Source organism: Balaenoptera acutorostrata, chromosome 1 (genome assembly GCF_949987535.1).
Source record: "Balaenoptera acutorostrata chromosome 1, mBalAcu1.1, whole genome shotgun sequence".
Taxonomy (NCBI): domain Eukaryota; kingdom Metazoa; phylum Chordata; class Mammalia; order Artiodactyla; family Balaenopteridae; genus Balaenoptera; species Balaenoptera acutorostrata.
In genome coordinates this window covers 65,391,354-65,417,708 of record NC_080064.1, presented here as the reverse complement: position 1 = coordinate 65,417,708, position 26,355 = coordinate 65,391,354, and the positions used below count along the sequence as shown (strand labels likewise).

The following is a 26,355-nucleotide window of genomic DNA, read 5'->3' as shown; positions in this document are numbered from 1 at the left end:
GGACACCGCCCAATGGGAACCACAGTCAATGGGGATAAGCTTATAGGGGAAAGAGCGGGTTCAAGTCCCATTTATGGCTGTGCAATGATTAGGTATCTATAAGGCTTCCTTGTTTAAGCATAAGGTGCCACTTTCATATCTCTCATCTTCCTTCTTTGACAACCTCTGCCTCTCTCCAGCTGCTCTAGCCATCTGCTTCCCAAAGCAGATTTGAGTCCTCCATCTCTGGATCTAAGCTATTGAGCTAGAACCCTATTTTGTCTCCACTGAGATGGCTCTTGGTCTTTCAGGTCAGAAAACTCTGACAGTATAGAAAATTTGACTTCTGCAGCAATGCACAAGACTTATGGGAAAAGGAATTTGTAATTGTTAAAAACACAGGCTTTGGAATCAGATTTGTATTTGAATCCTGGTTTTTCCACTTAGGAGCTATTATAGACTTCAGGCAAAATAATTAACTTCTCTGTGTCTTAGTTTGTCTTTGAAATGGAGGAGAAAACCTACCTCAGAGAGTAGAGGTGAGGATTAAATGAGATAATGAACAGTTAGTAAGTGCTCAATAAAGGGCAGAGGAGAGAATTGAGTACTCAATAAAAATGCTACCACTTTGAAGAGATTTTTTTCCCTTCATTTATACTCCAAACATTTGTTGAACTGCTGTTTGCCTCTGAGAATACAGAAAAATAAAACAGACATATACCATGAAATAGAGAAGCTCAGGTTCAAGTAGGGAAGACAGCCATAGATCAGTAAGTGAGGGTAAAACAGAGGTCTGTCCAGGCAGAATGGGGCCCCAGAGGTGGGAGTCATCAACTCACCTGGGGACGTCAAAGAAGGCAGGGTTTGAGGTAAGTGTTGAAGGATGAATAGAAGTTTGTTAGGTTGTCAGCGTGGAAGCATGTTCCCATGAGAGGAATAGTGCAAAATTTGGTCTTGCTAGAGTTTCGGGTAGCAGAGGTAGAGAAAGTGGTCACAATGAGGTTGATGAGGATGCTGGGGACAGATGATAAAGGGCGTTGAATGTCGTGCAAAGGAGGCTGGACTCTAACATGCTCGGTGGGCCTTTATGATGTGTGGGAAAGCAGAACGCCATTAATGAGCTGACGTCCTTCCAACTCGTAAGTGTGGCTGAGCTAGAATTGAGATCCACTGAGAGCTCAGTCACCGTGGATGTGTCCAGCCCTTCACTTACACATGAGGAATCTGAGGCCAGAGATCAAATCACCCAGTGTAGAACCTGATGAAGCAAAAACGGGACTAGGAATAGCTCATCTGAATCCAGTGCTTTAAACTTCTTCCACACCAAGGCCCTCTCACGTAAATCCAGGCTTCTTCGTCTAAGCCCTGCATTCTCGCTCCTGGATTCAAATACAAGTTCAGTTCCAGGTGCTAGCATGCTTCACTGAGTAACAGCATCTTTCCAACCTTCTGAATGTCAGAACTGTCAGTCCTGCCTGCTGGAGGTGGGGGCCTCAGCTAGGAGCAAGGATGGGGGTTTTCCAAGGAGGAAATCCACCAGTTGCAATCTCTGGCAGTTGCAGAAACAAAATCAAAACTCAAAGCTTTCTTTTCCTGGAACTTGCAATCTAGGGTCTGTTTTACAGTTGGAAACCAAGGCATCACACTGTAGCTGCTCCCTGCTCTTAATTACCTTACCCTCGGCCCATCACCTAGCCCTCCCTTCCCCAGGGCCTAGCAGTAAGCACACCTGCCTAAACAGGGTGTGTGCGTGCGTGTGTGTGTTTTCAGATCTCAGGTGCCTAGGGAACCCGCGCCCCAGAGCTACAGAGCAGGGGCCTGGGTCTCCTCCCACATCTGGGCCCAGAAAAAGGGCTGGAAGCTGAGCTTCACTTCCAGCTTCCGCAGGCTCGGTTCCAGCAGCCCTCGGGCTTCTGCAGAGCCTCCGCGCCTGCCTTCCCTCCTGCCTTAGCAACAGGGACGCTGTGGATACCGCCGGCGGGTGGGGGCCGGGGAGGCTGCCTGCAGCCCGGGCGCCCAGGGGCGGCGGCGGCCCAGCCCCAATGCCCCGCGCACGGGCGACCGCAGGGCGGAGCCACCCCGCGAGTGCGACTGTCGCGGCGCCAGCGTGCACGGGCCCCACGCACCCACCCTCCGCACCCGTCGCGGGTCCAGAAGGGATCCTGCAAAAATGAGCCATTCTCACCCCACTGGGTAAGTGACAAACGGAGCTCTTCCACGCCGCGGCAGGTGGCGACTGCAGCCAGCGGCCCCTCCGCCCCCCTCCTGCTGCGGAGGGAAGGGGCGAGAGGGGGCGAGAGGGGGCTGGGGAGAGGAGAAAAATAATACGGATTCTGGGTCGCAGGGAGGATGGCAGAAATCCCAGGCTTCGTATCTCCTCCCTCGCCTTTCACCGATGTTCGCCCGCTTTGAAATGTTCGCTCAGGAAGGATTAAAAAATGGATGTGAAAAACGCGTACATTAAGCAGGGACGTTAGCTGGCATCAAGAGGATCCTGTGCTGTGGAACATACGTGTTTAAATGCAATAATAGAGGTCACAACATATGCATTCGTTTGGAGAATCAGGGCTTAGGGATAAATCCTCACTGCGGCGTCTTGCATACAAGTGAGGTGTGAGTTGATATAATATTGAGGGAGGTGTCATTGTGAGGGGTACCCCTTATTTCAAGATTTTTATCTGCCCGATCTCAAAAGGATCATAGTGGGTATTTTAAAAGTATTGTGGCCAGGGGAGGTGGTGTGACGCAGGAAGGCGAGAAGGAAGAAGCTATGTGCCTGTGTGTTTACACATGAGCTCCCGTTGCTTTGGGCAGGGTGACTCCTCAGAAGACATATTTTGGCAATTATTCAACCTGTTTTAGGAAGTTAACAGTCATTTACTGGCTGTTGAAAAGAGAAAACAAAACAAAACAAAACACAACGAACCCCCAACCGGTCTTGGTCCTTTTATTGGAAGAGAGAGTATCCAATTTCCTTCTGAATTAAACAGTGTAATGCATATTAGATGGTTTTTTATTATGATACATCTAGTAAGCAGACAATATCCTAGTTGATCTTGCAACTAATTTGAAGATGCTTTCCTTTTTAATTAAATTTATTGCACATTTTCAAGAGCAGCAAATTAGCAGAGGACAACATATTTAAGATCATTTGGAGTTTGTGATGTCTGAAATACCACATTAGTCGTTGTGCTTTGGATTTACAGTCAAACTTAAAGATTTTACTTTTTAATGTATTCTCTGAGCGTTAGACATAAATTAAAATGTTTGAAAAAACTAAAGGTGTGGGCTTCCCTGGTGGCGCAGTGGTTGAGAGTCTGCCTGCCAATGCAGGGGACACGGGTTCGAGCCCTGGTCTGGGAAGATCCCACGTGCCGCGGAGCAACTGGGCCCGTGAGCCACAACTACTGAGCCTGCGCGTCTGGAGCCTGTGCTCCACAACAGGAGAGGCCGCGACAGTGAGAGGCCCGCGCACCACGATGAAGAGTGGCCCCCGGCTCGCCGCAACTAGAGAAAGCCCTTGTGCAGAAACGAAGACCCAACGCAGCTAAAAATAAATAAATAATAACAACAAAAAAAGGAATTCCTTAAAAAAAAAAAACAAACCTAAAGGCGTATAAGGTGCCATATTGGAAGTCAGTTTCAGAACTTTTTGGAAAGTGATGCAGCTGTTCTAAACAAGCTTCTTATTTATCTCAAATAGAGTTTAGTTTAGGTACTTGAACGCTTTGACGCTGAACTCCTGTGCAGTTTTAGTTGCTGTGGGTCAGTGGGATGTAAATGGCACTACTTTTCTGCAGCTGCTCTTTGCAGTGTGTCCACATTCAAGAAAATGAATGTGTCAGTTATGGTTGTCTTCCTATGTTTTTCAGGTTTTTGGCTAAGTTAGAATCTGATTAGACCATTTAATCATCTATTTTCAAATGTGGAAAAAACCTGTAGCTGCTTATTAAATTGTGCATGATTAAGATTTCAGAAACTGAAGTGAAATTTTTCTGAAGCTCCATTAGTTCCAAGCACATGGAAAAAAAAGGAAACTGTGTGATCTCGGGAAAGAGCGTGCTTCACGGTACTCTGCAAGAAAGACAGTAAGATGCAATAATAATCTTGCACTAAAATTGTAGGCACCATATCTCATTCATCTTTGTGCCCCCTTTGCTTATTCTTGTATAAAGAAATGCTCAACAGATGTCTATGGAATGAATGATATCATCTGACAGTGTCCAGTCTAGAGGTGGATGCATTCATTCACAAAAGAAAACCATATTAGGGCTAAACATTTATCAAGTGCTTACCATGTGCCAGGCTCTAGTCTACTGTGTAACAAGAAATACCTCATTAATCTTCCCACTCACTCCACGAGGCAGATTCTAGTCACCCTTATTTTCACAGATAAGGAAACAGAGGACTGAGAAGTTTCCAAGGATTTCACGGTAAGAGGGCTCAGAGTTGGAATAAAACGCCAAGGAGTCCGGTTGCAGAGCCTGTGTGATTAACCATTACACTAGCTGCCTCTCATGGTCAACAGCTGAGATGCAGAGGAGCCCTAAATACATGGAAATTCTTACCCAGATCAGACCAACCTCTGACAGGTGATAGCTGTACATGGCTATCTAGTATTTTGATGTATAATTAGAAAATAATTTTGTGATGGTGTCTACAGGTATATATTTTTTGTTTTTGGTTCATCAAAAATAAATGAAAACAATAAATATAACAACTTTAAATGCCGTAATATTCACCCAAGAACAAAGTTATTCAAATTGCTAAAGTTTTCCCTCAATATAAGTAGTCATTATTTTTCTTGCCTGCTACTATTTGGAAATAATAAAAGTTTCAGTAGCAAATAAAAGGTTTTCATTAAAGCTGAGAAAGCTTTTCCATCATTACTGAAGCAGTTTGTATTTATTACATTTTAAGAATACAGTGGCACTAAAGTGCAGTTGTAAAACAAAACAGAAATTTTAAATTTCTGAAATTCCACCAATCAATAAGGGACACCCTGATGCTTTCTTTTGGTGCTTCCTTTGAGTTCCACTGCTTCCTTAATTACAGCAGGAAACACTTGACATAAAAATTGCAAAGGCCCTGTGCTGACTTTGTTCCAATAGAGTTTGGAGTAAATAAAAATGGTCTTAAAAACTTCTGCCAAAGATTATAATAGAGACTTTGATTCTGAGCTGCATTGTAATTTGGGGGAAGTCAACTATAAAATACTGTTTCTGGCACTGCCACCTCTAATGAAACTGTTTTAGAGTGGAAAATTTCAATTGATAGTCCCTCTAGTTTGTTCTGTCTCATCCTGAGTTGCTATTTGTTTGTGTGGGTGTTTGTGGGTTGTGCACTAGTCCTAGAGGTGGAATGGGGATTTTTACACCTCTCAGTCATGCATGAGGATAAAATAATACGGCTCTTCTGACTCCTTCAAAGGATCCTCACTGAATCCACGTGCACTGCGCTCTCTGTGTGAAAGATATGCTTGGCTCTGAGTAGAGATAGTCACACTCATCTGTAAATTTGCTTTGAGGAACTGGAAGAATGGGAAGCATTATAGTTTACAGCAAGATAAAAATGCAGAAGATGCTGTATGTTTGGAAAGATTGTTCCAAGGTTTAGAAGCTTTTTTTTTTTTTTTGGTTTAGATTTTTTAATTTATATCTTTTTAATGTAAAGAAGTGTTTCTGTAGTGACAGAGTATACTGAAATGTGGTATAGAAAGAATGAACACATCCTTAGTACTCCCTGATCACTCAGTCCTATTTCATCAAAGGCAGAGTACAACGTGCTATAGGTAAAACTGTCAATTTTTAGATAGTGGATGTGTATATATAAAAGTGACAAAGATTATAAACCCACTGTGTCATTTACATATGGAGTGTCCATTGCACTTTGTCTCTGCCTTTTTTTTCAATCCAACATGGTATTATTTATTATTTTTTAAAAATTGAGATATAATTAACATAATAGTTGCAGGTGTACAACGTAATGATTTGATATTTGTATATATTGCAAAATGATCACCACAAATACCAAATGATCTCACTTATATGTGGAATCTAAAACAACAACAGCAATAACAGCAACAAAATGAACTCATAGATGTAGAGAACAGATTGGTGGTGGCTAGGGGTGGGAGATGGGGGGTAGAAAAATGGGTGAAGGTGGTTAAAAGGTACAGACTTCCAGTTATAAAGTAAATAAGTCTTGTGGATGTAATGTACATCGTGGTGACAATAGTTAATACTGTATTTTAAATTTGAAAGTGGCTAAGGGAATAGATCTTAAAAGTTCTCATCACACACACGCAATTTGTAACTATGTATGGTGTTGGATGTTAATGAGACTTACTATGGTATCTCTGCCTTCCTAGCAGTGTAGTACTTTGTATGACAGTAGTAGGGTTCTAGTCTCTTTGTTGCTCACCACTCCTAACACCAAAATTATCTGTGACACAGAATTTCAGATTTGAAGTAATTAAATATTTCAATTCAAATTGGGTAGTTTCTATTTACCCTCCTATTAAATATTAACAATTTGATTTCAAGGAGTAAATTGTTTCTGATTAAACGAGGTGAATTGAACATGCTGATTTGTCTTGATTTCCTCTCTGATAATTTTGTTATAGAGTCTGTTCTTTTTTTTATAGAAGGGATGTCTTCTCTTATCCCTTTGCTTAACAAACCTGTTCACATAACTAGATGGGAATGGAAAGGGATTTGTTATTTGTTATACAACATCACTCAATTCTTTGAATTTTTTAGAGTTATATGCCAAAAATCACATAGTGATCTGTCACCAAAATTTTTTTTTCACTGATTTTTCAAATTATAGCTCAATTAGGTCCTCCTTTAGTTGTGTTGGAAGCAAAGGCTTGGAAACTACTTGCTATCATATTTATTGACAAGTCAAGAAAACCATTTATTGTATCAACATCTACATAATACTTCAAATTGTCCCTTTGTCTCACAGATGTTTTTCTAAGTTAAGTACACCCTAAGAAGACACCATTATGGTGAGAGGTGTGCCTTTCTTTTGTGAAAGTAGAAAGATGATTATAAAACGGAAAGGAGGGAGGTGGATCAACATGGCTTGGAGGTGCATTTTTAGGCAGACCAGTTTTAGGAGAGTACAGAGGAAACTTGAGCATCTAGAAATTGATTCCCTTCAAACAATCCTTGCCTGGGTTCCCCTAGGAAAGTCTCTGGGTATCCCATGGGAGTACATATCCCAGTTTATAAACTTCTGGTTTAGCACACAGGGTGCTGTCAAATGCAGGATGCTGTAGCAGTCCACACTTCCTTTCTCCCAGTCTACTGAAGAAAGGAATCTCTAGCTGTAAGAAGTAGAGACTTGCCCAACTTATTTTGATTATTAATAGCTATGAAAAGTTTTTCAGGGAGACAAGAAAATAAAACATTTCTGACCCAATTTTCAATTCTAAAGTCAACCTCAAATAGTCTTGACCTGGGGTGTTTATGTATTTTCAAGACTTTTAGTTTCCAGAAATATCGCTTTCAATGAAAACTTCAGATTCTGGAATATAGTACTTAAATAATCTTTTAAACTTTAGTTGCTAATTTTGGTACAGACCAAGAGAAGTAGGATGCAGACTGAATTTTTGGATCTTTCCCTCCAATGGCTTACTCAGTTCCCCACACAAATAATTGAAAATATTGTATGCTTTGGAATGGTTCCATAAATGTCCATCAGTTTAAAATAAACTGTCAAATTAGATGGGGGTAAAATTTGTGAAAAAGAAAAAAAAAATAGGATTCCACATCCATACTTGTTTGCAAGTGTCTTTCGTCAACTTTCTCTAAACTTGAAATCCCAAATAACCTATTATGAATATGATATATGTTTTTAAAAAGGATGAGGAAAGAGAAGAATCAGTTGAGTCATTCAGAGTGAAACCCTTGGCACTACGAAAAAGGACATACATTTATGCTTTCAATTCAAATAAACTATTTAAGGTAAATGTATTTATCTATACTTATCTCATTAATTTAATTTTTTGTTTAACTGATCAATTATTGGTCCTGTTGTTACCGACCAGGGTTCTTGGTCTCCTGAATCAGTAGAAATTGGTCAGAGGCCAGACAAGAAATTCAGGCAAGGCTTTACTGGAGCCCCTGATTCAGGAGGGGGGAGTGAGAACAAACAACAGATTCCCATGCTTGCTCGCTCCCTGAGGGGGGACGAGCTTGTTCCTTATATGGGGTGAGGGTAGGGGTGTGTCCAGAGGTCAGGCCAGAGGGGTGGCTTAGGTGTTTTGCCCACCCCTTAGGTGGTGTTGTGCGCAGGGGGCATGTGCAGTACCCTGCTTTTGCTCTGGGCTCTTCAAAAGTGGCAGCTGGGATTTTTGGTCTCTTTGTATCTTTTGTCCAGAATTTGCCCGAACTGCGCATGCATGCAGTTATTTTTAGTCCCATATAGTTTCTTTGTATTTTGTTGCTAGAGGAAAGGTGTGTCCAGGTGCAAGCATTGCAGCACTGCAGCAAAGGGCCCCAGGTCCCAGCCTGTCTCATTCCCCCCTGAGAGACTCTACACCCTTATTCTTAAGGGGTAAGGGGCTGAAGGTCTCTTCTTCTGAAACTTCTTCCTGCTGGCCAGGGACTGCAGACCCTAGCCTACCCTAGGGGTGTAGAAGTCCCTTGCTGACTGTTCCAAGGACCTGTAGGGACCTGGGCCACCCTCTGCTGGAATGGGTTGAATCCCTTGAGCCATCGTGAGCCTTACTTCAAACTGTTGGAGCCTAGAAGACACAAACTCAATCAAAAGGTTAAATAAACAAGGGCTAGAAAGGGGAAGAACAACAATAGCCATTAAAGGGCCTAAAAGGGAAGGAACCATGTTAACTTTGGGAGGGTTTTTATTTTTTAACTGTTGACCAGACAGTGGAGGCGATATTGCCCCTGCCAAAATTGTGAAACCACTCTGCCTGGGCGTATATTTCCTTCATATTAATTTTTACCTGTTCTGTCGCATTGATCCAAGTGCAGCAGGAAGTATTAGTTATCGCACAAACTCTACCTTGTTCTGCCAGAAGGTAATCAAGGGCCAGACAATTGTCAAGAGCCACATCAGCCAAGGAAACAAGAGAGGTTCCAAGTCCCGTTAAGGCTTCAAATAGGAGCCAACTCACTACATCCATCATTTTACTTACCTGTTGATGGTGCCTGGCTTTTGAATAGGTATCTCAGATCTTCCACTGGTGTATTGTTCATCTGTTTTGACCTGTGGGGTTTCTGGAGGTAAAAGCTTTAGTCTGGACAAACGTACCCAACTAGATACCCCTTGCAGTTTGACAGCAGCGGAGGTGGTTAAAGTTACTTTATAGGGGCCCTTCCATTTTGGCAATCGTTGGTCTTCGGGGCACCCCTCTTTCCAGGTTTTAAGAAGAGCTGGGTCCTTGGGGTTTATTTGTGAAGGAACCGCTCCTTCCTCTGTATTTTTAGTGGGAGCTGTCAGTGCCTTGTTGGCGTAGTCCTGGATTGCCTTCTGAACTTGTCCTACATTAATAATATATCTCAGGGCCTGGTTCACTTCCTCATCCAGTAGAATGTCAGTAGTACGAAAAGCCCTCCCATAGGTCATTTCACATGGGCTAAGCCTCAGACCACTCCTGGGGGCTACACAGACCCTGAGGGGTGCAATAGGAAGAAGTTGGTCCAGGGTTCATGGGTGTCTTGGCAGAGCTTTGCTAGGTTTTCTTTAAGTATGGTTCATTTTCTCTACCTTGCCTGAAGACTGGGGTTGACAAGAGGTGTGTAGCTTGTAGTCTATCCCTAGGGCCATTGTGAATCCTTGTGTGATTTTGGCTATAAAAGAGGGCCTGTTATCACTCTGGAGGGACTTTGGAAGTCCAAACCGAGGATTTATTTCTTTTAAAAGAGACTAACAGACTTCCATAGCCTTTTCAGATTGGGTGGGGAAGGCTTCAACCCATCCTGTGAAAGTATCAACAAACACCAGAAGATATTTATATCCTGATCGTGGGGGCATTTGGGTGAAATCTAACTGTCAGTCTTCCCCCGATATGTCCCTCGGCACTGAATTGGCCTGAGTAATGAAGTGGGGATTGGATGGGCCTGTGGGTTATTACGGGCACATAAATCACAGGCAAGCGTTACTTGTTTCTCTGTTCTTTTAAGCCCCGTCCCTGAAAAAGCCTTTTGCCTCAAGTTCCATAGCGCATCCCTCCCATAGTGGGTGGCGTCATGTAAGCTCTTAGTGAGTTTCCATGGTTGGGTCTCAGGGATTAGAACCTTATCCTCCTTTTTATACCAGCCTGTGCTTCCCTTCTCATAGCCCCATTTCTCAGCATTTTCTTGTTCCTGTGGGGAATACTGGGGAAGGCTAGGGAGTTCAGGGGGACCAATCACTAGAGCCATAACTTGTTCAGGTTCCTGCAGTTGAGCTGCCTGTTCTGCAATTTGATCAGCTTTGCTGTTCCCTTGGCTCACAAAGGATCCATCCCTCTGATGGCCCCTACAGTGGGCTACTGCTACCTGGGTCGGGGGCTGCACTGCTTCTAAAAAAGCCAGAATCAAATCTTTATGTTTTATGGGGGAATTTCTAGCGGTTAACATTCCTCTTTCTTTCCAAATGGCAGCATGAGCATGTAGCATGTGGAACCCATATTTAGAGTCAGTGAAAATATTTAATTTCTTATCCTTCCCTAATTGCAGAGCTCTCGTTAATGCACTTAGTTCAGCCTTCTGGGCTGATGTCTGGGGTGACAGGGCCTTGGCTTCTGTGACTTCGTCTAGACTAACTGTGGCATACCCCGCCTTTCGGGTTCCCATTTCTACAAAACTGCTCCCATCAGTAAGCCTTTCAACCTCGGGGCTGTCATGAGGCTCATCTAGAAGATCAGACCTGCTGGAGTAAATTTGTTCTCTGGTCTCTATACGCTGATGCAATAAGTCTCCACCCTTGGCCACTGGAAGGAGAATTGTTGGGTTCAGCATTTGGCATACCTTTAAGGTAATGTCGGGAGTGTCCATTAGGAGGGCCTGATATCTTGTTAACTTTCCCCCCATCAACCAGTGATGTCCTTTGACCTCCAGCACAGATTGTACCTGATGAGGGGTTAACAAAGCGAAGTGTTGTCCCAGGTGAACTTGGAAGCCTCATTAGCCCACAGGGCTGTGGCGGCTACTGCCCGCAGGCGGCTTGGCCATCCCGGGGCCACTGAGTCCAGTTGTTTTGAAAAGTAAGCCACTGGTCTCTGATCCGGTCCCAGCTTTTGGGTCAGGGCTCTAGAGCTATCCCTGCCCTCTCATGAACTTACAGGGTAAAAGGTCCAAATTTGGAAGCCCCAGTGCTGGTGCTCTACTCAACTCAGTCTTTAGAGTCTAAAAGCCCCACTGGTGGTCCCTATTCCATTGAAGGGGTTCCCTTTCTTCTCCCTTTAGAGCCTCACATAGGGGTTTTGCTATTAGGCCATAATTTGGAATCCACGTACGACAGAACCCAGCCATCCTGAGAAAGCCTCAGAGTTGCCTCTGTCACTCAGCTCAGGAAGACTGCCGGGTTTTCATCTTTTTCCTGTGTAACCTCTCAGACCTTATCATAATTTACAGGCTTCACCATACACCTTCTCATTTCTTCTGATAGACAAGTAATATAATGTCTCATCCTAGCCTGGCCTACACAGTCTTCATAGTGCCTGTGTGGGTCATGTTCTGGGATTGCATCCCCACCCACCTGATAAATTTGGTGGTATGGATTGGTGGCCAGTAGGCCATCTGCGTGTTCCCTGGCCTTTCTCAGTATATGCTCCTTTTCATCCGGGGTGCAACAGTGGGCCAGAATAACCATGATGTATTTGGGAAGTCTGTCAAAAATTTTAAAAGTTTTAAAACACCCGGTTAGATAGGATCATAGGTTGCTGTGAAACAATACTTATTCCTTGAGCTAAGGTGGGGGAAAAAAATCAAAATTAAATATAGATCACTTCAAGGCATAGGAACCCACACAGTCTGTTATTAAAAGCAGCATTCCAGGAAAACTTTGTTCTCTTATGAGAGAAACCAAATCCAGACTTCCATCAACCTACTCTTAATAAAATTCATTTTCCTAATTAAATTTAATCCAGCCTTAGAAAGTCCTGACCACGTACGAAATTCTTTAACCAATGTTCCTTTTTCTCAAACCTTCTGCAACTTCATGTAGCCATATTATATCCAATATTCTTTTCCCATTCAGAAATAGCCAGCTCTAGGAAAAAATCACCCTTTTTCTTTTAACAAAACATATTTCCATTCCTCATACCTTCTTTTCTGAAAACACACATCCTACTTTCCTTAAGCAACCATGAACTGTCTTTTACATTTGCATTCCGTAAATCGGGAGAAAAACATCTCAAGGCGGCACCAAACAGCTTAATTTCTCTCTCATAAGAAGACAAAAGTAGGTAAATTTAGACCTGTTTAGCAGTTAATGTTCCAATATCTTCTCTTATTTGAAATGGCCTGAATATTCAATGAATTCTTATAATTTAACTTAATTTAGTTTCAAATTACCAAAATTTGGAGAGACTGTTTTAGATGGACGTTTCCAAAACATAATTATTCCTATAGAGTTTACCAAAAAGTTCTTATCCCAGTTACATTTACTTAAAAATTTAATCATATCAGTTTATTTTCCTGGTTGACAGATTTTATAACAGAAACAATATGCACTTATTGACTTCCAATAACCTTAGGTACAGTGAAAGTATTATACTTAATGTTGATGGCTCTCAAGGCAGGTCTGTATTAACTAAACCCACAAGCTAAAGCCAGACAAACCAATTTTTACAGAACCAGAGATCTCATAGTTTTCCCACTTGAATTTAAAATAGCCCCTTTTTTTCCTTCAGTCTGGGGGACTACAGATGAATCAGGTAGTTCTTGAGAGCCCAGGCAGAATAGTTACATTGCAAAGGGAGAGGAGAGAGGTACAAGCCCCTCTCCTTTCCTTTTTGTTCTTTAAAATCCCGCTAAGTAACCCAAGGCTGGTGTCTCAGGTAGTGTGGGCTGTGTTTGTATTTCAAAGCTTGAGTGCTCTGCCATGCCCACAATGTCGGCAGAGCCTTGAGGGAGCAGTTGGACAGACAAAACTACATAAAACAAAAAACTTAAAGACACAAGCAAGAAATTTTTAGGATGAAGGGTATGGGAGTGCAGGTATGAGGACCAAGGAGAGGTAAAGGAGGAGAGGTGAGCAAGCCTGGAAGCCAGCCAGCTGTACTTCGTGTGTGGGACTGCAGCCCTCAGGTGGGACTCTCACCCACACGTACACCAGTATATAGAAATCTGCCGCCTCAGCCCATTCCCAGCAGGACTTCTCTTGGTGGCAGGAAAATAAAGGTGAGGATATTGGGATGATCAGACTTCCAGCCTCTACAAGATATGAGGTTTGAACCTCTATCACTCCCATAAATCTCCAGTCAGGGAGACCCCGCTGGACCACGGTCTGCGTGGTGTGAGGTGAGCCTCTCCCACCTCTGCTTGTCACCTGTTGAGGTGAGCCATTGCCGGATGAAGGGAGCATGGTCTCATAAGCTGAGAGGAGTGATGCTTTTTCTGTCTGATGTCCACTCTCTCAGAAGGATAGGGCAGAAGTGAGAGAGGAGAGGACAGAGAGAGAAGTAGAGAGATTTCAGGACAGGGAAAGGGACAAAGGGGAAAGGAAAAGTGGTGAGAGAAAAAGGACAAAGGGGAGGGGGAAAGCATTGCCTGAATGAGGGTACTGAGGCCTCCAGGGGCCAGGAAGGCAGACTTACCAAATGTGGTGACGCTGAAACAAGAGGTTCAGGTGGCCACTTGTCACCCACAGGGAAGCTGCATTTGGTGGTCCCGGAGGTGCCCAGGTCCTCTCCTGGGAAGGGAACAATAGTCCCTTCATGGTTGCCACAAAGTATTGGGTTGGCTGAAAAGTTTGTTTGGGTTTTTCCCGTAAGATGTTATGGAAAAAACAGAACGAACATTTTGGCCAACCCAATACATTACCGACCAGGGTTCTTGGACTCCTGAATCAATAGATTGGTCAGAGGCCAGACAAGAAATTCAGGCAAGGCTTTATTGGGGCCCCTGCTGAAGGAGGCGGGAGTGAGAACAAACAACAGATTCCCATGCTTGCTCGCTCCCTGAGGGGGGCGCTGGCGAGCCTGTTCGTTATATGGGGTGAGGGTAGGGGTGTATCCAGAGGTCAGGCCAGAGGGGTGGCTTAGGTGTTTTGCCCACCCCTTAGGTGGTGTTGTGCACAGGGGGCATGTGCAGTACCCTGCTTTTGCTCCGGGCTCTTCAAAAGTGGCAGTTGGATTTTTGGGTCTCTTTGTATCTTTTGTCCAGAATTTGCCCCAACTGAACATGCATGCAGTTATTTTTAGTCCCATATAGTTTCTTTGTATTTTGTTGCTCGAGGAGAGGTGTGTCCAGGTGCAAGCATTGCAACACTGCAGCAAAGGGTCTCAGGTCTCAACCTGTCTCACTGACTGCATTGAACAAGACTTGCTTAGTGTCCTCAAAAGCAAATTATTTGAGTGTATGGACACTGCACTTTGATTTTCCCTTAGTTCCTTGCTTTCACCTAGCTCCATTGTTCTCAAACTTAAGCATACAAAGAATTACTGAATAGTGTGGTATACACAAAACCATGACTATTGTACTTTATTAATTAAATTTTTAAGGGTAATTTTTACCATATAGTACATTTGTATCTTGTGCTGGCTAAAAAAGTCACCCCAAATGTAAGATCCAAATCGTTGCTTTTATAATGAGCCACAAGAAACATACTTTAAAAGTGAAGACCATTTCAAAGTATAGATGTTTGGATCTGGACTTTTTAATAATTACTCATTGTCTGGCGGGTCTCCTCTCACTCTTTCTTCTTATCTCCTGTCCCTTTTGTATGGTTAACTCTTTTTTTTTGGTCTATGGGCAGATTACTGTGAGGTGCAGTGTTTTCTTCTGCCCCGTGCTCTGGGTACTCTCTTTATAGAGTTTCATTATCCTTTTCTCATCCATCCCAACTACCTGCATGGATGTGGCAGGATCCAGAAGGTATCTGTTCCCTCTTTGGATGGATCATCAGTGATCCTTTTATGTTTGTCAGCACATAATTCAGAATCAAAGTGCAGCAGCTTGCGTTTCTTTGTACCCAGGAAATATATTCTTTGTTACTTTTGTCTAAATCCATGTTACATACTTAAATTGATCACCTTTCTGATTATACCTGTGTTTTGGACTGAATTGTGTCTCTTCCCTGCCCTGCAAATTCATAGGTTGAAGTCCTAACACCCAGAAGCTCAGATATGACTATATTTGGAGGTAGGGTCTTTAAAGAGTTAATTAAGGTTAAATGAGGTCAGTGAGGTGGGCCCTAATCTAATATGACTGGTGTCCCTATAAGAAGAGGAGATTAGGATACAGACGTGTACATACAGAGAGAAGACTATGAGAAGGTATAGAGAGAAAATGGCCAACTGTAAGACTAAGACAGAGGCTGGAGCAAATTCTTCCCTCATGGTCCTCAAAAGAAACCAACCCTGTTGACAACATGATGTTGGACTTCCAGCCTCCGGAACTGTGAGACAATACATTTCTGTTTAAGCCATCCAGTCTTCAATACTTTGTTATGGCAGCCCTAGCATACTAATACAACCTGTTTGCAACTCCTGATGCTTTTTTATCCCCACTTGGTCCTGCTAAAGCTGAAGATGGTTTTTATGAGAAGTGTAGGGTCACTGAGAATAAACGATTTAACAATATGAGGGTCATAGGGAGTGGAGATTGGAAGCCAGAGGTTCAAAAAGGTAGATAAAAATAAAAGCAAATGGAAAATGTGATTAAAGGACTAGTGAGGAGAAATAATTACGGCAGTAAGTCAATGATCTCTACTGGTAAGTACTGAGCTTTTCTTTTGTTAAGTCTGATTAGTAATCAAATTACTTCCAACCTCTCCGTCTGACACTACTTGGGGTAGAAAACTGAACCTTTTAAGCTGGTGATCCATTTTTCTGTGACTGTTATTATTTTCTTATAATAGTTATGAACATTTATAAATTAATGAAAATTCTTAGGGCAAAATATTGAAACAAGGGAAGACACAGCAGGGAACTAAACAGACAATATAAATTGCACATAGTAGTTATGAAACAGCATTAAAAACTAAGGATTTTGAAATGAATTGAATCATAATGTTTTATAGTAGCAGTTAATTTGGCATTCTCTATATGCCATGGATTATAATATTTCATATTTGTGAATATTATGTAGCTCTCATTTTAAGAAGTTGTCTCTCTTCATAGCTTGCTCCAAGATATTTATAATAATATTGTTTCTGTTGCTTAGATTCAAGTAAAACTAATCTGCTGTAAATTAGATTAATAGAAGGGATCTCAAATATCTGGGTACTAGTGACACAAGAGATTTTTTATTTTCTTCCTTGTACTTATCTGTTTTTTGAAAATTTTCTACTTGGAACAGAAAAATTCAAAGAAGAAAGTCAAAATTGCTTGAAATCCTACCATCCATAAATAATCCTAGTTAGCATTTTGGTCATTTTCTTTCTTCTCCATTTTCCTGTGCATTATTCCTATTTTTAAAGTGATTATTCCTATTTCAACAAAGCTCCACTGTTTTAAAAAGCTGTTCTAAGACACTACTGTTTTAAAGTTAACCAGCAACTACCATGTGGGGCCTTCCCTCATAGCGTTCCAGTTGTCTTCATATTTCCCTTATAAACTGCAAACTCTTTGAGGGTGCAGACCACACCCTTCTACATCTTCCATGTATCCCCAGGACTTAGCTCAGTAATTGCTGACATATGTCACCGATTTTAGTGATCATTTATGGTAAGTCCCAAGAGTATGTTTGCTCATCGATTCAATTAATATTTACTGAGTGCCTACTAAGTGCTAGTCAGTAAGTTACCATATTCAGCACGTATTCTCTTCCAGAAATTCATTTGAGTTCTGGAAAAGGCCTGAATAGTGAGTTTTTAAAAAAGATTTAAAAGTCACTAACCTTCATTGAGTTTTGCCATCCTCGGGCAGCAGGGTGATTAGTAGGTATCAGTCAGGAATATGTTCAACGGCAAGTAACAGAAAACCAAATGAATAGTGGCTTAAACCATAACAATGCTTATTATTTATTTCATAAGTAGTCTGGAGGTAGGCAATTCTATTTTATCATAATATCAGCGTCCTTATCTCTATAATTTTTTTGGTCTTTTCCTCATGGTACCAAGATGACTACCCTAGATCCGTGCACAGTAGCTTTATAAAGCCATCCCAAACAGAAAGGAAAAAGATGGATGCAAAAAAGGACATTTTTTTTTAAAATCTGGGAGGAGGACATTTCCAGGACTTTCCAGTAGACTTTCTTTTATATCTTGTTGCCCAGAACTGCATCAATGAACATGCCTAGTTACAAGAGAGAGAGTGGGAAAGAATAGATTTGACTTTCCTAACTTCTGTGGGCGATAGGCAAGGGAGAAGGGTTTGGGAATGGCTTCTGGTAGCCAGCAAGTCCTGAGCTAGATGTAGAGTTGGATTAATTGGACGAGGCATCCTAGAGAGATTAAATTTTGGGGGGTGAGTTTTGAAAGAGGGGAGAAACATCTGGACACATTTAAGGAAAGTACAAAGTACTCTCTAAAAACGTAGTATTATAATTACAATCATCACTGCCAGGGCAATAGTAGCCAGTTGTGACTTTGAATAAGTGAGAGAAGACAACAACATTGCTTGTTTATTTAGCTGACAAGCTCTTACGAGCAGGCAAGACATTTTTTTGCTATAAAACCAAGCAAAAGCTGGCCTGGCCTGAGAAGTCGATACCTCAAATTTGGTTTTGTCTTTAACTTCCACTTACTTTCTCTTGCTCATTTTTTGGAACCTCAGATACAATACCAAGTGTGCACACTAGGATTTTCTTTCTTTTTTTAAAAAAATAATTAATTAATTAATTATATTTTGGGTGTGTTGTGTCTTCGTTTCTGTGCGAGGGCTTTCTCTAGTTGCGGCGAGCGGGGGCCATTCTTCATCACGGTGTGCGGGCCTCTCACTATCGCGGCCTCTCTTGCTGCGGAGCACAGGCTCCAGACGCGCAGGCTCAGTAGTTGTGGCTTACGGGCCTAGTTGCTCCGCGGCATGTGGGATCCTCCCAGACCAGGGCTCGAACCCGTGTCCCCTGCATTGGCAGGCAGACTCTCAACCACTGCGCCACCAGGGAAGCCCCGGATTTTCTTTTTTTAACTGAAAGATCTTTGCCTTAAATTCTAAGTCAGAAATTAATTTCAGATTTATTTCTGTTCATCTCCTAAACCTTTTCAAAAGTGAGTCTGAGTATTTCTTCTCCTTGAAATTGGAATCTCTGTCTTGAACTGCCAGAAAATGACTATTTCACCACAATTCACAGGGATTTACATAAGGTTATAACTGTTAAATTCTTTCTTACAAAGTCTCCTTTCCCCTCAGTCAAACTTGAGACTGAGAGCTTTGACCTTGGCTGGAGTTTTCCAGGATTGGATGTACACTTAGGGAGTGGGTGAGGCTGATCTCAGGCTACGGCCTGTGGAGAGGAGTTTGAGGTTCCAGTCCTTAGTGAGGTCGTTGATGCAGGGAAGGGAAAAAGTCTGCAGTTTCAGGGCCAAATGCAAGAGCATGGAGCAGGAACCAGATCCCAAAGTCCTATGACAGGGAGCAGGGGAGCTAAAGAAGGAAGCTGGGAGATGGGACCCGAGGAAATTAAGAAATTGTGGTGGGGAGTGTGGGCAGAAAGCTAGAGCATTTCAAAGGAGATACGAACAAGGGTTTGAAGTATCTGCAGAATTGGAACTGTCTGAAAATTGTCCTTATTTTTTTGTGTTCTTCTACATGAAAAGGAATGATATTCCAAAAGGAAACTCAATGTTTCATTTAAAAAATATGAGATAAGCATGCTACAGTAGAGAGAGGAATACTTTTGGAGTCAGAAAGACATAGGTTTGAATCTCAGTTATGCCTTATGTGAACTCAAGAAGTGAATTTCTCTGTGTCTCACTTTCCTCATTCAAAAATGGGGCAAATAAATACCTCCTTTGCAGGACTGTTGGCACATATTTGAGACTCCGTGAATGGCAGCTGATGTGTATTTACTTTGATCTTTGTGCAAAGCATATGCTGCTTAAGTCTTTTTTTGTCTGTTTTTCTTTCTCTAGTTTTATTTTTCCAGCCTGTTGAGATATAATTGACACAAATGACACCGTGTAAGTTTAGGGTGTACAATAGTGATGATTTTAGATATGTATATATTATGAAGTGATTACTATAACAAGATTAGTTAACACATCCTTAAGATTTAATTCTCAAAGTACATCAACCAAAAATACATAAATATACAGCTCAAAATAAGCAGAGATAGCCTAAACTAATTGGGAGGGAAAACAAGGAATGTATTTCCAGACCATAAATCACTTTCTTGTTCAATTAAACTAATTTATTTTAAATAGTAGCCTGTTCTTAAATTCATGAATTTTTACAGTGAAAATGAGCACTGATCCACCTATTCATAACCCCAAAAATGAGGCTTCCCCTTTAAAGAAACCATGATCTGGACAAATGAGAATTTTTATAAAAATGGAAACTCTAACCCAAAGCATTTTTACTTCTCCAGAATACTTACTTTTCTTATCTAATTCAAGAATTCAGGACAAACTCAGGAAACTGCCTCATTACTTTGACATTGACAAATGCTAGAAGGACTGGTGAAATATTATGAGTACTTTTTTTAATGATTGATCATTTAAAATTTAGTCAACCTCTTTAACCTTTGACCAGATGTCCTTACTGTCTTAAACCTTACTACTGCACATAAGAATTATATTTTAGAGGAATGAAAAGATTTTTAATGGGGTTGATTATATTACCCTTTCCCACCCAACATGTGTGGTAGCTTTATTGGTGTTGCCCTCATTAGTGGCTGTTTGTTTTTGTTTTATTTTAAGTAGGCTCTTTGCATCTATCCAAGATTATATTCCAAGGTCAAGTATCAATAGTGATCAGATTTCTAAGCCAAGACAACCCACTAAAGCCTATTTGACATATAATACGTAACTGACTTAATTGAAGATTTAATATTACTATAGAACTCAACTCTCTTTGGTTGTGCTAATTCTATGGTAAATGATTAACAAGTTTCAACTTGAGTACTGGGAATTTGTGCTCTGTCTCTCTGGGACATTTTGTATATGATCTTCCCCCTTCTTAGCATGAGTCTGGATAGCACCTCTGCCCGTGTCATCACCCATTTACATTTTACTCCCTCCCTCAACACTTGACTTGTCATTCAAGACCCAGTTCAGATTTCAGTTCTTCTGGGATACCCATCCTGTGTGGGCATAGTTCACTTGTTTGTGAAATGGGATTAAAAATCTGATGCATAAAGTGTTTTGAAGATTAAATGATTTCATGCATGCTGGGCGTGATAAACCATTATGATTGTAGCACATCAGACTATCCTGCCGTTACAGGCATACCTCATTTTATTGTGCTTCACTTTATCGAGCTTCAAGGATATTGTGTAGTTTTTACAAATTGAAGGTTTGTGGCAACCCTCCATGGAGCAGTTTATTGGCACCATTTTTGCCAACAGCATTTGTTCACTTCATGTCTCTGTATCACACTTTGGTAACTCTTGCAATATTTCAAACTTTTTCATTATTGTATTTGTTATCATGATCTGTGATCAGTGAACTCTGATGTTACCACTGTAACTGTTTTGGGGCTCCATGAACCAGCCCTATAAGGTGGCAAGCCTAATTGATAAATGTTGTGTGTGTTCTGACTGCTCTACTGACCAGATGGTCCCCTATCTCTCTCCCTCTCCTTGGACCTCCCTATTCCCTGAGACACAACAATATTGAAATTAGGCCAATTAATAACCCTACAATGGCCTCTAAGTGTTCAAGTTAAAGAAGAGTAATACATCTCTCACTTTAAATCAAAAGCTAGAAATGATTAAGCTTAGTGAGAAAGGCAAGTCAAAAGCCCAAGGTGGGTTGAAAGCTAAGCCTCTTGTGCCAAACATTCAGCAAAGTTTTGAATGCAAAGGACAAGTTCTTGAAGGAAATGAAAATTGCTGCTCCAGGGGACACATGAATGATAAGAAAGTGAAACAGGCTTATCGCTGATTTGGAGAAAGTTTCAGTGATCTGGATAGAAGATCAAGCCAGCCATGACATTCCCTTAAGCCAAAGCCTAATCCAGAGCAAGGCCCTAAGTCTCTTCAATTTTATGGAAGCTGAGAGAGGTGAGGAAGCTGCAGAGTTTGGTTCACGAGGTTTAAGATGTCATCTTCATAACATAAAAGTGCAAGGTGAAGCAGCAAGTGCTGTTGTAGAAGCTACAGCAAGTTAACCAGAAGATCTAGCTAAGATAATTAATGAAGGTGGCTACACTAAACAACAGATTTTCAATGTAGACAAAACAGCCTTACATTGGGAGAAGATGCCATCTAGGACTCTCATAGCTAGAGAGGAGAAGTCAACGCCTGGCTTCAAAGCTTCAAAGGACAGGCTGACTCTCCCGTTAGGAGCTAATGCAGCTGGTGACTTTAAGCTGAAGCCAATGCTCATTTACCATTCAGAGAATCCTGGGGCCCTTAAGAATTATGTGAAATCTACTCTGCCTCTGTTCTGTCAATGGAACAACAAAGCCTGGATGACAGCACGTTTACAACATGGTTTACTAAATATGTTAAGCCCACTGTTGAGACCTCCTGCTCAGAAAAAAAGATTCCTTTCAAAATACGATGGCTCATTGACAATGCACCTGGTTACCCAAGAGCTCTGATGGAGATGTATGATGAGATTAATGTTGTTTTCATGCCTGCTAGCACAATATCCTTTCTGCAGCCCATGGATCAAGGAGTAATTTCAAATTTCAAGTCTATTATTTAAGAAATATATTGAAGAAATAAGATTCTTATTATTTGATAGGATTCACTATTCTAGATGTCATTAAGAACATTTGTGATTCATGGGAAGAGTCAAAATATCACCATTAACAGAAGTTTGGAAGAAGTTGATTCCAACCCTCATGGATGACTTTGAGGGGTTCAAGACTTCAGTGGAGGAATGAACTGCAGATGTGGTGAAAATAGCAAGAGAACTAGAATTAGAAGTGGGGCCTGAAGATGTGACTGAATTGCTGAACTCTCATGGTAAAATTTTAATGGTTGAGGAGTTGTATCTTATGGATGGGCAAAGAAAGTGGTTTCTTGAGACTGAATCTGCTCCTGGCGAAGGTGTTGTGGAGATTGTTGGCAGCAAAGGATTTAGAATATTACATAAACTTAATTGATAAAGCAGTGACAAGGTTTGAGGGGATTGACTCCAATTCTGAAAGAAGTTCTCTGAGTAAAATGCTATCAAACAGCATTACATGCTGCAGAGAAATCGTTCATGAAAGAAAGAGTCAATTGATGTAAACTTCATTGTTGTCTTATTTTAAGAAACTGCCACAGCCACCAACCTTCAGCACCCACCACCCTGCAGTCAACATCAACATCGACGTCAACATCAAGGCAAGACCCTCCACTAGCAAAAAGATTACTCACTGAAGGCTCAGATTGTGGTTAGCACTTTTTTTTAGCAGTAAAGTAGTTTTTAATTAAGGTATTACTTTTTTAATATAATGCTATTGCACACTTAAGAGACTGAAATTATGTTGTAAACATAACTTCTTTATGCACCAGGAAAGCAAAAAATTCATGTAACTCACTTTATTATGACATTTGCTTTGTTGCCCTAGTCGCCTTATTGCGACGATCTGGAACCAAACCCACAGTATCTCTGAGGTATGCCTGTATTTCCTCTTGGTTTTAAATAATTTGAGGGCAGGAACTTTGTAACCTTACAACAGCCTGGGGCCTCTTACCTAATAAGCACTCTGTATTTGTTGCATAAAATAACTGTATGAAACTCCTTCATGTCTGGCAGCTGGCATGCTGACCACCCTCCTCTCAGTTTTATCCTCTGGCCCCTGAAACACAGTGGAATCCTCCATGCTTCATATGGGGGTTCTGGAAGTGTGTGTGTGTGTGTGTGTGTGTGTGTGTGTGTGTGTGTGCAGGAGTATAGGGTAAACACTGGGACCATGGTGCTTTCTCACCCCTGGGCCTTTGCATATATTCCCTTTTCCTAGAACAGTCAAGTTCCCTTACCCCCTCTTCACATGGCCTGGCATTTATTAGGTTTCCTTCTACTGGCTCAGACTTCATTTCATTTCTGGTTTTTTGAATTGTCCCCCTACTCTCAAGTCTTGATGTACCTCCTCTGTGATCTCAAAGCATGGTGTGTTTACCCCTTTCTGAGCACAGGCAAATGTATATATGGTTCATTTAAGGATAAAACTTTGCTAAACACTACAGTAGTGAATGATGCCATGCACTGCACTGGGTGCTTTACTGGCTTTGTCTTATTTAATCTTTAATAGAAGCTCTATTATTTCCCCCCTTTTACAGATGAGGAAACTGAGGATAATAGTGATTAAACAATTTGTTGAAACTTACAGAGTAAAAGTAGCAATAGAAGACTTAAACTGGATCTTTCTGTTTCCAGAGGGTGGGGTGAGTGGACAACCCACTGGTAACATGGTCTCAAAAATGATTAGAAACAGCAGGACATTTTAAAAAGAACCAGCCCTTGTGAAACTAACTTAAACTTTGGTGGACATAAGCAACAGAAGTGTGATAGAAATTCTCTAGTACAATTTTAGTTTTTCCCCTCATGTGATATATCAAAAGTACATTTAGAAAACACAGCACTTTTTTGCCAAGTGCACAGCTGCTTGTGGACCTACCCATAGGTGTTTGTTGATTATTCCCTGACAGGTCAGCCCCATACCTAGAGCTGTCTACCATGATTATCACTGACCCAGCAGAAGGGCTGAATATTAAATACGAACATAAAACTAGCTTTGGAAAATATAGGCATCCAGAAGCACATAGAATCAAAGTTCAATATTCTTTTAGTGAATTTGAATTTTGTTTAGAAGTAATTCGAATGAGAGTTACCATAGAATTTATCAGATTAGATTATGAGAAGGGAAAAAAGAGGCTTCCCAAATGTAATCAGCTATGACATCAAGGAGTGGCAGTATTGGTGCTACTTGGTGATATTTTGCCTAAGCACTATTTACACTATTTACAATAGCCAGGACATGGAAGCCACCTAAGTGTCCATCGACAGATGAATGGATAAAGAAGATGTGGCACATGTATACAATGGAATATTACTCAGCCATAAAAAGGAATGAAATTGAGTTATTTGTAGTGAGGTGGATGGACCTAGAGTCTGTCATACAGAGTGAAGTAAGTCAGAAAGAGAAAAACAAATACCATATGCTAACACATATATATGGAATCTAAAAAAAAAAAATTCATTCTGAAGAACCTAGGGGCAGGACAGGAATAAAGATGCAGACATAGAGAATGGACTTGAGGACACAGGGAAGGGGGAAGGACAAGCTGGGATGAAGTGAGAAAGTGGCATGGACATACATACACTACCAAACGTAAAATAGATAGCTAGTGGGAAGCAGCCGCATAGCACAGGGAGATCAGCTCAGTGCTTTGTGACCACCTAGAGGGATGGGATAAGGAGGGTAGGAGGGAGACACAAGAGGGAGGAGATATAGGGATATATGTATACGTATAGCTGATTCACTTTGTTATACAGCAGAAACTAACACACCATTGTAAAGCAATTATACTCCAATAAAGATGTTAAAAAAAAAAAAATCTGGTCCTACCATTTCCCTGCTTAACACCCTTCACTGCTGTTACAAAACCATCCAGTCTCAGGAGCATGGGGCACACCGTCTTACACGCCCTTCCTTTGATTTTTAAACAATTTTCCTTTACTGAGCCGAAATATCCTCCCAGAATTTTCAATCATCATCTGGGATGGTCCTACCTTCTTAGCATCCTTTACAGGCTGATTGCTCACTTATCTGACACCCTACATGCCTTTCGTTCCCCGGGCTGAGCTCCACTGGACAGTTGTGCCTCATAGAGCATAGTTCAGTTTAGTGATTAAAGCAGAGCGGTCCCTCATTTGAATCCTGAATCTGCCTTTAACTAGTTGTGAGCTAGTTATCTAACTACTCTACATCTCAGTTTACTCGTCTGTGAAGAGGGAGGATAACAGTACTTTGCAGGGTGGTTTGGAGAGTTAAAATATATAGTGCATGTTATAGAGAGAGTTTACGGTACACTCCAAAAAAGGGAAATGATCAATAAATACTAGTGATAAAAGTGATTTGTTTCTGGAACTTTCCTGCTGGTCACCTTTCCTCCAAACAGCCTCATTCTCTCCCTTAATTTGGATATTATGTTTCTATTAATGAATATTTTTTAAGTGGCCACAATTTTTTTTGTTGTTGCTATTCAAAGATATAAAATTCTTGTCTCCAGAGAAGAGCTTGGAGGCTCAAATCAGTTCTTATAAGGAACTAGTCAACCTTAGTGTGTCTCAGGCCTGCTGATTCCCCATGCACTGTTTTCCTATTGCCTCATCCCTGAACATTGGAAAACTATCTTGCCAGCAGTCAGCATAGTTTGGAGAATAGTTTTGTTTTTACTAGTCATTCCAAACCATCATATTAAAGGCATAAATAAAATAATATGATGGTTCACATCTGGCTGCATTGTTAGAATAAACTGAGAGATTGTCAATCAATATTTAGCATAATTGCTGAGATATGGTAGGTTTGGATGCAAATAAAAAAGAATGAAGAATGTAATATAAAATCATTTATACGATATCAGTTCAATCACCCTCTATAAAGTGGCAGGCAGCAGAGATTCATGGTTTAATTTTAGTTGGCAAAGAGTTTTCTTATAAAGGCTTGGAAAATAATTGACCCTTATGTCAATTGCTCTTCTCTGTTGGTCGTTCTTCAAGTTTCCTAAAAAAGGTTTTTTTTCCTGTCTCCCTGGGAACTTTTTCTTCTAATGCAATTTTGTAGCACACTGCAAAGGCACTTATCTGACAAAACCAAAACAACAAAACTAACATCGTCAGCAACGTGTGCTCATCCACACTGAGCATTCTGCATTTAAAAAAAAGTCCGAATGTATAAAGCATGCTTTTGGGTCTGTTTTGTTATAGATTATTTTCAGTTATTATCCTGAAGTAGAAGAAATGTGATTCTTACACAGGGATTTTTTTTAAAAGGTTATAGGTCAAGGAATTGGACCAATATATTTTGTTTTTATTAACTGATTAATCATTCATTCAACCAGTTTTGGCTGAGTGTTTACCGTGGGCATGGTTCCATTCTACAACTTGTGGGAAGCACATACAGGAAAGAATCTTATATGAATCTAAAGGGAGTGA

General features: G+C 41.1%; 1 protein-coding gene across 1 annotated transcript in view; it reads left to right on the top strand.

Moving 5' to 3' along the window:
• Nucleotides 1-1,957: 1,957 nt before the first annotated feature.
• The window catches only part of ERICH3 (glutamate rich 3), a 117,272-nt gene continuing 92,874 nt past the window's right edge, over nucleotides 1,958-26,355 (top strand). The window contains exon 1 of the mRNA XM_057535295.1: nucleotides 1,958-2,172. Coding sequence (XP_057391278.1) covers nucleotides 2,150-2,172 — 23 coding nt within the window. The 5' untranslated portion in view covers nucleotides 1,958-2,149. The remainder of the gene's footprint in view (nucleotides 2,173-26,355) is intronic.